The sequence below is a fragment of the Aspergillus ibericus genome (genome assembly GCF_003184845.1).
Source record: "Aspergillus ibericus CBS 121593 unplaced genomic scaffold BO80scaffold_21, whole genome shotgun sequence".
NCBI classification, from domain to species: domain Eukaryota; kingdom Fungi; phylum Ascomycota; class Eurotiomycetes; order Eurotiales; family Aspergillaceae; genus Aspergillus; species Aspergillus ibericus.
The window spans coordinates 352,305-362,988 of NW_020292119.1; the positions used below are offsets into that span (position 1 = coordinate 352,305).

Sequence of the window (10,684 nt, forward strand, 5' to 3'; positions counted from 1 at the left end):
AAGTACTAAGTAGCAGGCTCAAGCCCTCCATAAACAAGTTGTGAGCTAAATCGGCTATTTAGGGTAGAATGGCTCCTTCATTACGAGATAAAAGCGTCTGCGAGATACTGGCGTGTTTCACATTGTGCTTGGTCTGCAAGTCCCCATTATGTCCCATTGATGTGCGGGCATTGCGGATGACCCAACGATAGTATGTAGCTTTGAAATGGTTTCATTGTCAATTGACTGGTACAAGAATCAAGATCGCTAATAAAAACATAGTCATAATCATATATGTCAGTCAGTAATCGTAGAAGAATGTGTCAGCACTTTTGTCTTTCCGGCTTTTGTGCTTTTCCTCTCCATTTTGCTTTGAATCGCTGAAAATAACCCCCCATACGCCGGTTTGTTTCTTCTATGCCAGCCCAACTGGCTCGTGAAAATCCATGAAAAGAAAAACAATCAAGAGATAACCTGATGCACCTTAAACCTCGAAAATCCGCATGCCAACTCCCAAACAAATCCAGTGTGAAAGCATCCAGGCTTATGTTGATTCTCACTTTTATTCTTCAAGAATGTATGAAGAAAAAGGAAGAAAGGAAAAAAGGAAAAAAAGTAGAAAAGGAGGGAAGGTAATAAAGGAAAGGGTGAGAGAACGAGAGGGGAGTGAAGGTTTAGCACCGGGCTTCTTCTTCGAAGTATGCTCATGAAGTGGCCTTGCTAAGTTGTTTGGCGTGGGCTTTTTTGCGATTGGACGCCTCCCACAACAACCGTCTTCTCTTCTGTTCGTCCACTTCAAAGAGTGAATTGTCTTCGGCTGAGCGGCCACCAATGTTGTCCGAACGAACACCGAGGGCACTCGTAGACCTCATCTTCTTAAGATTTCTGGCTTTTCCGGCGTCGCCCAGTTTGCGAATTTCGCGGGCCAAGCGCTCTAGAGCAGACCCGGACTTGTGAGTTCCCCCCTTGGGGGAGGGAGGGGGAGGGAGGGGCTTCTCTGAGACCTCCTCCTCACCCTTGTTACCGTCGACAGGCGAAGAAAGCAGCTTTTCCGACGAACCGAAGCTGATGCCCGAATCTACCTTGCGGCCTTTATGACCTCGAGGCTGAGACTCAATACCTTCGTCGACGCTGGTCGGGCCATTCACCATGGTACATTCGTCAATTATTTCATTGGCCGCTCGAAGGTACTTGTCTAGAGCCTCCCTGACCAGTGGCCAGCCATTGTCTGCACCTTTGGGGGCACCCTGGGCGATAACCTTGTTGAGAACATCTGGACCGTTGGCCTCGACGGCTGCGATGTAGCGAAAGAAGCCATCCCGTTGCGACTTCAGGATCTGCGGGGTGAGATGCGAAGTGGGAGGGACAGTTGCCTCTGTGACAGGGGGAAAAAGTGTGTTGAGCATAGCGATGCAATTGGCCTTGTTGAAGGGCTCCATCAACATCTCATTGATCAATGTCTAGTGGAATCGGTTAGCATGATTGAGCCCCCTATCTGTCCACAGGAATGCTTACCCAGCGACGCAGACCAACATAGATCTGAGTATAGAGAGCTTCCACTCGGCGGCCTTGAACACTGATAGACTCAAGCCAGACCAAGACGCCCGGGTACTTCTTCGCCAACTCGGACTTCTCCCTCACATCATTGGGCTCCATTCCCAGCCGCTGCAATGCATCTGCGACCTCCTTTCTACGGCGGTTCTCGAAGTCCTTTAAGTAGTCCAGAGCGGTCAATGCCTGCGGGAAATCAACCTCTTCCAGCTGGAGAGTGAAACAACGACGCAGGAACGAGGTGACAAAGCTTGGAGGGAGGGAGCAGGGCTGCGAAGGCAAACGAGAGATCTGATGGGTCAGTTGCGCTCGGAAATCGGCGGCAGGATCCAATGAGTCCTGGGAAGTTGACGAATTGGATGGCCGATGAAAGGCTGTCTCGGGCGCGCGGGTACCAGTCGCAGGTGGCCTGGTGGGGTTGCAGTTTAACGAATACATGGTGCGCAACGGGATCTCGTATGTACCGGGGTAGCGAAGACAATGGTCGAAGATCCAAGTAAGTCCGGAGCCGTCGGGAGCATCCAGCGATTCCTCGACACGTGCCATTTTGGGTGAGGATGATCGGAAGGGTAATGAAAGTCGAGGTCAGAAAAAGATTGAAGTATCCTGGTCGGCAAGAGCCTGCGGAGACGCCGGGATATAAAAGCAAGTCTGGAAACCCAAGCGGGCTGGGACCAGTCGGGAAAAAGGGAAGCCAGGGGGAAGTGTGTGTACGACGTGATAAGACGTGCAGAGAGTCAGAGTGGGCAAGAGTTACTCGCAATGACGGCTGGCATCAGCTGCGTGTAACCTGTCCTCCCATAGCACGGATATGCACCTCGCGAAAAAGAAAACGTCGACTGCCCTTCGCTAGGGAGAGCAGGAGCGGCTATCCCTTTCGTTCCCGGTGTGAGGGGGCAAACGGTTGAATCAGGCCGGCAGGGTGTCTCGTCGGGTCCCCGGGTGGAGGCTAACTTTAGCTTTCTTTGTGATGTTTGTGGCTGATTGGTGCTTCCAAATCTTGGAGGAGAAAGAAACGACCGAGGAACGGCGAAGGATTGGCTGGATGGTGTAAAGGGATCGAAGGAGGGGGATCGATATGTATGAGCCAAGTCACACAGACGCAATAGTCCCCGGATAAGGTTGCTTTCAAAGCAAACAAGCTGAGCGAATCGCGGCACGGAAAGTGAAGATGAGCGATAGGTAGAATCTTTAAATGGTTCCCCTTTCTCGAGGACCCTGAGATGTGTCAACGAGTGATAAAGAACCGAGTTGGCGGATCGATATTAGCAAGCAATAGTGCCAATGAGGATCGGAGTGGGGAACGAGTGTAGTAGATGCAACGAGTGAGACACAAGGGCGAGGAAGGAGGTGTCGGCCAAGCAGGAGGAAGGGAAGGTGTGATGTCTGGAACAAAGGACGCCGACCGAGGAACGAGAAAGCGATAGCCTTAAGAGAGAGGTGAGACTCGATGTGGAGAGAGAGGGGAAGGGGATTGTAGTACTTCTTGTCCTGTTGTTGTTAGTCAGAAATCAGAGTGAGTCGCGAGGAGGATTTAGTGACGGATTTAGTGTCAAAAGAACGCGGTTCTGGACTTTGGGCGCCTCCACTTTCACCCGCCAGCCCGGCAACCCCCAATTCGCGTGTAGGGCCTCCCTAGGACTTTTCCACGGGGCACCTCGGCCAGTCAGCTGCCCGTCTTCCCTTCCGGCGGGCTCCAGGATCGATCGGCCTCATCCCGGTTCCATGGATGTCATCCGTCCTGGTGAAGCTCCAGTGACTTCCAACCGTTCCGCTCGCCAATCATCTCCCGCTAGTCTAACGGCACACGAGATGATGGTTTGTTTACACCTGTCTACCGAGGCTGTATAAGTGGGCACAAAATCACAAAGTACATCTGTCAGATTGTCATCTTCCCCCTCCTTTCCCCCCGCTGGTGAACAAAGCAACCCGTGAGAGAGGCAAACCCCTCCAGCTTTTGAAACCAAAATCCACATCAGTCCGCAGTCGATTTATTTTTACGCCTATTCGCCACAGGTCGCATAAGGGGATATGCACGGGAATGCAGCATCGACCAGCCAGGCTTCCGCGTAACAGCTTCCGGGCCCCAGCAGGCTCGATTTAGGCCGTTCGGAGGACAAACTCCTTCGCGGTCGGCACGAACTAGCCTCCCAGGAGGGCTTAGGCCGCCGATAATTGGGGCAAAATAGACGGGGGGTCTGGAAATTCAAATTTGAGCCCTGGCGTCCCTCCGTCGACTCCCTCCTGGTGCCTGTGGGGGCCCTCTGTTCGGTCTCGATCTTCTGCCGCACACTGCAGTGAAAATTTGCACGTCGTGGACGCTTTCTCCGGGCGGGCAGTGCAGATGGTCGTGATTGATTGATAGCTGAATTGCTTGGTCCACTCTACGTCCCGCACCAGCTTGGTTCCCTGGAACGAGTGACACTTTCGATGAAAAGCGACACATCCCACGGGTCAATCCTCGGTTCACTTGCTTTCTACCGGCCTGTCAGTGACTCAATTGGGGTGTCAGTCAAGGAGGGCCCGCCGGTGTCTTCTCCTAGTTCTGGTTCTGGGACCGTCGGAGTGGGGCCGAGTCAGGACACGCAATCTATCTCAGGACAACCGCCCACGGAGCCACCAGGAGATGGGCAGATTAGCGAGATGAGGCAACTATTGGCACACGGATCTCTTGCTGGACAATAAATAGCATTGCCGGTGCGTCATACGGGGAGGCTCAGTTTCGCATTGCGTACCTTCGGACTTCGTATGGGCGTACACATCAGAAACCTAAAGAAGACGACGACGACGGCCGTGTGAGTGGGAAGTGTTCACTTCTTTTTCCTTGAACTCTGACCGTGGTTCTACCTGAAACCGACTAACACGAGCTCGATACATATCTGCATCTGCCATTCGGAGTAGGGAATGCCTTATCCCGAGTTCAAAGTAAAGCCGTGACAATTGCGTCTCCAATCCGGTTTCCGATTAGACAATTGCCGATCGGAGAAAGTACGATCCAGCAAGAAGATACATATGCACAAACATGCAAGGTTGCCTGAATTCCGGCGACATAATCAGCCGAACAGCGATGATTAGGGGAGTCGATACTCCGTAGCTGGGTCAAAAATCCACGATCCTTTGAGATCATGGAAATACATTGATCGTATTGTTTTTCCTTCCGGGGGAGTAGGAAAAAGCAAGATCGACGTGAAAACGGAATCTTCTTGGGATTGGCCACTGTTAGGACGACGATCAATCAAAGCCTGCTCCTGCATGCAGAGTGGGATGTGATCTACCAACTTGCCCACGAGGAGGACAATTCCATCCGGCACCCAGGCTGCTGGGGCGCAAAAAGCAAGAAGACCGTATGGAATACTCCGTACCTGGACCAGGAAACACTTGTAGGGTTATCAACAGTAACGATTTGTAGCTGCCGGTGATTCAGGTGCCTTGCCTATCCCTTTCTTCCGGAGGGCCCGGGATGACCGGAAAGCCGGAGATCGAAGTTACTATGCATTTCATCCGAAACAAAACGATTGATAAAGCCGCCCCTTATTGCCGGGATGTGACGATCAGTCAGCCATGATCTCATTGCCAAAGGTGGCTAATCGACACTAGCGATCGCCTTGGTGACAGGGGAATCTGGTACCTGTCCAACCACGGGGCGCGGAGTACGGGAGCCATCGTACTATTCAGGTACCTACGCAGGACACGAAGCTGCACATGCTGCAAGAATCACGAACAGTCCTGCCAGATGTCAGATTGCCTGCAGTCATTCTCCGAGGATGGGTCCCAGGCGATGCAGCTCATCCACGCGGCCTTTGTATTCTCCGGCCATTGGCTACCTCATGGCAAGGACTCGTGCCTGGCTGTGCAGATGAGCTGCACCACGTACGCAGGCAATGCTTCCACCTGGGAGTCGGTGAGGGTTGACAAGATGATTAGTGGAATAGTACTGGTATCTGGCAGAGAGTGAGAATTTGGAATCAGCATCAAACATCTATTCAACTAATGACGCAGCAGCAGAAGATAGCGCCATTGCAGGTCTGCAGCTTCCTTCATCAACACTTCACCTCCTTTTCGGGCAGCATCCTGGACAATTCATTGATGCCCAGAAACAGCTAAGCTCATGCGGATTTTTTTGGATGGGGCCTTTTCTTCTGCGCGCGAGCATGACGCACGAGCATATGCGGTATTTCGAGGGATACCGAGCGGTATCAGGTCTGGCGCAGAGAATGGTCAATGAAAGGCTATCAGTACCTGGCATGGACGAAGGAAGCTCAGCCTATCACCGACTGTTCCGATTGACCCCCAGGGTTTCATTAGCCATATCCGTGGAAATAATCACGGATTGAACGTCCCTCGGATTCATATCCAGCAGAGATTCCCAGACTTGTCTCGAGGCCATTGCGTTGAACAATGGTTTGTCTTTGGCTGATGCGGTCAGAACAAATGTGGACTCCTCTCTTCACCGATAATGAGCTCATGCAACGGACCTATCTGGAGGGCTTGCGCTATTGGTGACGATATATGAATAGTGACCCTCTTCGTCGAAGTGGCAGCCTGAGATAAGGCCTGACCTAGCCTGGCTACTTTCATCTATGGTAGCTGGTTTTTTCCGGCATTCACGCATGCAAGCGTGCTTTGACCGACGGGTGTAGAATATCATCATATCATTTCACGTGTTGGTTGACCATCTGGCTCGGAATGAGCAAATCTGGCGCTGTAAACGGATTATTCGATGTAGCTGTTCTGATCTTGTTTGATGCAGGGCTTGTTAAATTACTATTAGACAAAACTACAAATGCCAGGGTGGGTATAACTCACACTCATTAATCTCCCGATGGGCCCAGACGCTCATACGTTCCCATCAAGATGGAGTCTGCCTTTACCGTTCATCGCCCTCTGCGCACGCAGTCGGAATATAACGAGTCAAACCAGCGCTTGTGATCGTCCTAGTTTTGTAAACTGGTGTCTGTGTTAACTTCTAAAGCAAGGTAGGTTTACATTCCCTGGGAAACACTGGGAAACTTCGTACCACTTGCTATTGCTAATGGGCCCTCACTGGTCGTTGTACCGTTGACACCAGAGACATAATTTCCGGTCAGACTTATGGGCTAGTTCATTCCATACAAGCACAGGAAGAGCGGGTGTGAGAAAGGTATTGATGAAGATAAGAAAGTTGATATCTCCACAGACATGTAGAACAGGAACTCGTGGCATCGATGGGTTATATAGTTTGTATTGGATAGCTCCAAGAATAAGTCGCCACGTTGCTAAATAGCGAGGGCCTGGAGGCAGCGAGTAATCCACCAGGGGTCATCGCAGTCCACCCATATATATAACTGAGTTCTCGGCGAAAACGATGGGTGGCTCAGGAAGGGGGCTCCGTTAGTACACGGAGCAGTTCTCGGCCACGCTGAGTTTCACGGCCATGGTGAGGAATGCCGACAGGACAATTCTATATATTATCGCGATGAAGACTTCAGATGGTGGGGGAATGTTTATCGATGCGGCCGTAGAGTTCCATGTTCTGCGTCTGTGAGTCACGGACGTATCTATGAACGAGATGTGTCTGTACGTCTAGATGATAAATGCAATTCCAAGCTGAGATAGGAAGCCAATTATCTTTGGGATATTGTCCTAGCGTCCAGTTGAGTTGTACGATGGGATGAGGCCTTCTCGATTATTAGCGTTAGCCATGACAAACTCTCTATTTGAGGAATGTTTGTGTCTGTTGGATTCTTGCCACACTCACTTATATATTTGCCTGGGCGTATTGGCCTAGACCAACAGAGCCGAGTCTACGATCGGGGCCAAGTCAGCATAGAACCCGGGGTAGTTTGGCCCTGAAGTACCGATCATCCGGGATATATAGAGACTGCTAGTGTTCTAGACCTGGGACTGCATTTCGTTTTTTTGTTGTATACAGTGCTGGGACTATACAAGCTTGGCGTGAGCTGCATGTATGCCTTTTGCATAGCAATCGAACACGATATACTGTTATTGATAGATTATATCATACTAAGAGCCCTTACCGGCCCAGGGTCAACTGGCTATGCTTGTTATAGTCACAATGCCAAAGCAGGACATCAGAAGACCCATTACCACCGTCCTGCAACTTCAGGAGGTTTGTGGGTCGAGATCGGGATCGAACTATCCGAATGACGCACATGAGAAGCAGGAAAGTCGATGTAGGAAAGGAGGAGAAAGGAAATAGAAGACCATGTTTTGCGGTTGCTGATCATCTGCCTATCATCTGTTATCGTGATGATTTAGATGTCGAAGTAGCAGTTCCGGCTGTAGTCGGAGCATCTGACAAGACAATGCGCTCACCGAGCTTGCGTTAAGAAGTCAGTATGAGCAGCTGATCATGGGAGTAGGAGGGGTCCCATGTGCAAATCAACAGAAGAGAAATGAAAACATCCAACGTAGGTTGGTAATGCAATGAGGGCGAAGCCAAAGAAGTGGCGATGTGACGGTACCAGCTAGACACAAACACTTGAGACCAATGGGCGAAGATGCCGGGATCTGGGCGTTGGGTGGTTCGGGCTTTGGGGAAGGTGAATCCATGGGTGGCCATCTCCAAGTTGTCTAGCCCACTAACAGGAGACTGCAAGCACGTGGCCACGGGCACCTTCGGCGACGCGTCTCCTTCGCTCCCACCTTCATGCCATTGACTTACTACAGAGTACGTACCATGCACCCGGGACATGATGTAATCCCCACTGGTAAGCGGGGCATGGTCTGGATGAGCTACTTTTCTCTTGTGTGCCTCATAGCTACACAGACACGCTGACCAAGATAGCTGGGTGTTAGGTTCACGACGGAATTTTGAGATCTTAAGACCTTGACACGCACTGCATATCATACATCGTCAAAAAATTGAACCTCGCGCGAATCAGTGGCAAAGGAATGAATTGGCAATATCACAGGTCCGTTGACGATGACTCGAAGCTACTCTCAATGACGGTATCTGCAGGAACTGTGGTGGGGAAGATAAGGATGTCGATGAGCAATGCACTGTTGCTCATTACCTAAGGGGGCAGGCGGATGCTGAGAGGTGGGCTGCGCTGCCGTCAGACACTGAGATGACTGAGATGGAGGGTCTGGATGGTTTGGGGACCTGGATGTGACCGGGGAACCAACCAGGGCGACTTGAAACTGTGTAGCACTGGAGGAACCACTCGCGGAGCGTCAACGCGCGAATAGAAAGCCACGCAAGGGGTTTCTCCGGGAAGACCCTGCGCTGCAAGAGGAAGGTGGTGTCGATCCATGATATCAAGGATTCCGGGGAGGCGGATCGCCACCCTTGCTACCACCGCCCAACAAGGAGAAATGAAGGAGCGAGGCCGCGTGGCATTCCAGGCCTGCAGAAATTGCATGGTTAAATTATTTCTGACGTTGTGACTTGAAGGTCCGCGATTGACAGGCCAGCTTTACGTGTCTCATCCATGGTTGAAACGGATCACTCCACGGGTTGACGAAGCATGATAACGGCACAAGGCGACAATGACCGTGTCCTTCCTATCGCGGTATCTTGCTGCGATTACTATGTCTTAAGGTTCTCAGAGAAATCACTATATAAATGCAGTCGCCCTTGCTATACTCGACACAATCAGACGAATGCTTATTACGTTCAAGTGAAGACCATCTACCTCCATTTTAACCAATACAATGTCTGCCGCAGCAGAATTCCTCCACCTATCAACGGCAACACTACGTCGAGCACCTCGTCTTGGTGCCGGCATGTCTCAAATTACCAACCGACCCGCTATTCCAGGCAAGCTGGCCGCCATTTCCCACGGCAAGCTGCAACGTGAAGCCTCATCTCAAACCCCCGACCTTCGCCGTTGCCTAGGCCACCACGACATCTTTCGCAGATGCGTCAAGGCAGCAGAGGAAGACGACGCACGATTCATCAGAGAAACATACTACGAAGATGAACCAGACATCCCCACTAGCATGGAATTCGAATACGCTCCCATCCGAACCCAGATCACCAAAGCGGTCAAAACAATGGTGCGGCACCGCAGCCATGCCGCAGAGACTGCAAAGACCACAAAGTCCGCAGAGCACATAGAGATCACAGAGAAACCCTCGGAATATGGATTCATGGGCACGGAAATATATGGTCCAGAAACTACTTCGCAGTCGAAACGACGCCGGATTCTTGCAGCCATGTTTGGGCTAAAACGCAAGGCGTTTCCACATTCCGCACACAAATCGCATTCTACACACACTATACGAACGCACACTTTCCATTGATGTGCCTGCTTGACTATTCTGGATTGGACCTACGATGATTATGAAGTGACGATATTTATGAGATTTTATGAGGATTAGGTTGTTCACGTATACGACTGAGTATTGTACTCTGATGATTTATGCTATAATGAAGTCTTGCATCCAATTATATCCCAAACTAGTATTCTACTAGACCATGATGTTCAAAGTAGACTCGGATTGCCAAAGTAGACACTGTAATTTGATCCCGTAGAAACCCCAGAACCCCAGAACCTACATAGTCGTCCTAGCATAGTAACCCGAATGGCGACTTTTGCTAAAAGTATCTGCCAGAGCACGGGCTCAAAACCAACCCACACCGAGTCAACCATCCCAATTCCAATCCTAAGCACAACCCCTCCCATTATCCAACTCAAAACTCCTCAAATGCACCAAAAACAGCTACACTTCCCCGCTTACCACATAGAGCAACAAATGACGCTTTCGGTCTACCATGGACCAATTGCCATTGAGTTTCCGGGTTCCTGGAGAAGCCGGGCTATATTAGTTCGACCTAGGAAGGTTCAGCCTGGTTCGGGAGTAGATGCCATCAAGGGAATATTGATTTGAGTTCCTTCCTATAATGGATTGAGGGGGGGTTGGGTGTGAGGGTTGTGTGGCTTTAGAGTTGGTTTTGTTCGGGGGTAGGTACCGATGAGGGGATGAGGGATTAGATTGTGTATTTCGGGGGGAGATGCCGTGTATACATAGTTTGGTACTGATTGAGTGAGTGACTGGCTGAAGCAGGCTTGTACCTGAATGCAGTGTGTCCTTGTTTTTTGTTGTTCTTCAGAAGCACGACTACACACCACTGCTTCTAATTCTTAGGTCCATTTCCCTCCCGCTCGGGCACCTGTTCGCGAGGCTCTCAAGCGAGACTGCAGAGGTA

The 10,684-nt window shown here is 50.8% G+C and overlaps 3 protein-coding genes across 3 annotated transcripts; 2 read left to right on the forward strand and 1 right to left on the reverse strand.

Annotated features, from left to right (window-relative positions):
* Positions 1-683: 683 nt before the first annotated feature.
* Positions 684-2,076, reverse strand: BO80DRAFT_435133 (uncharacterized protein; the record flags this gene model as incomplete). Its single annotated transcript, XM_025720899.1, has 2 exons — positions 684-1,439; positions 1,495-2,076. The coding sequence occupies 2 exons, from the start codon at positions 2,074-2,076 to the stop codon at positions 684-686; spliced, it is 1,338 nt and encodes a 445-aa protein (XP_025575016.1).
* A 3,472-nt stretch (positions 2,077-5,548) lies between these two features.
* Positions 5,549-5,928, forward strand: BO80DRAFT_95445 (uncharacterized protein). Its single transcript, XM_025724953.1, has one exon. The coding sequence runs from the start codon at positions 5,655-5,657 to the stop codon at positions 5,862-5,864; it is 210 nt and encodes a 69-aa protein (XP_025575017.1). The 5' UTR covers positions 5,549-5,654; the 3' UTR covers positions 5,865-5,928.
* A 3,258-nt stretch (positions 5,929-9,186) lies between these two features.
* Positions 9,187-9,703, forward strand: BO80DRAFT_455587 (uncharacterized protein; the record flags this gene model as incomplete). The annotated part of the gene is made up of 2 exons (XM_025722117.1): positions 9,187-9,531; positions 9,602-9,703. The coding sequence occupies 2 exons, from the start codon at positions 9,187-9,189 to the stop codon at positions 9,701-9,703; spliced, it is 447 nt and encodes a 148-aa protein (XP_025575018.1).
* Between the last annotated feature and the right edge of the window lie 981 nt (positions 9,704-10,684).

Excerpts from the sequence above, each read along its gene's own strand:
- BO80DRAFT_95445 (XM_025724953.1), top strand. The coding sequence starts at position 5,655 with ATGGGGCCTTTTCTTCTGCGCGCGAGCATGACGCACGAGCATATGCGG.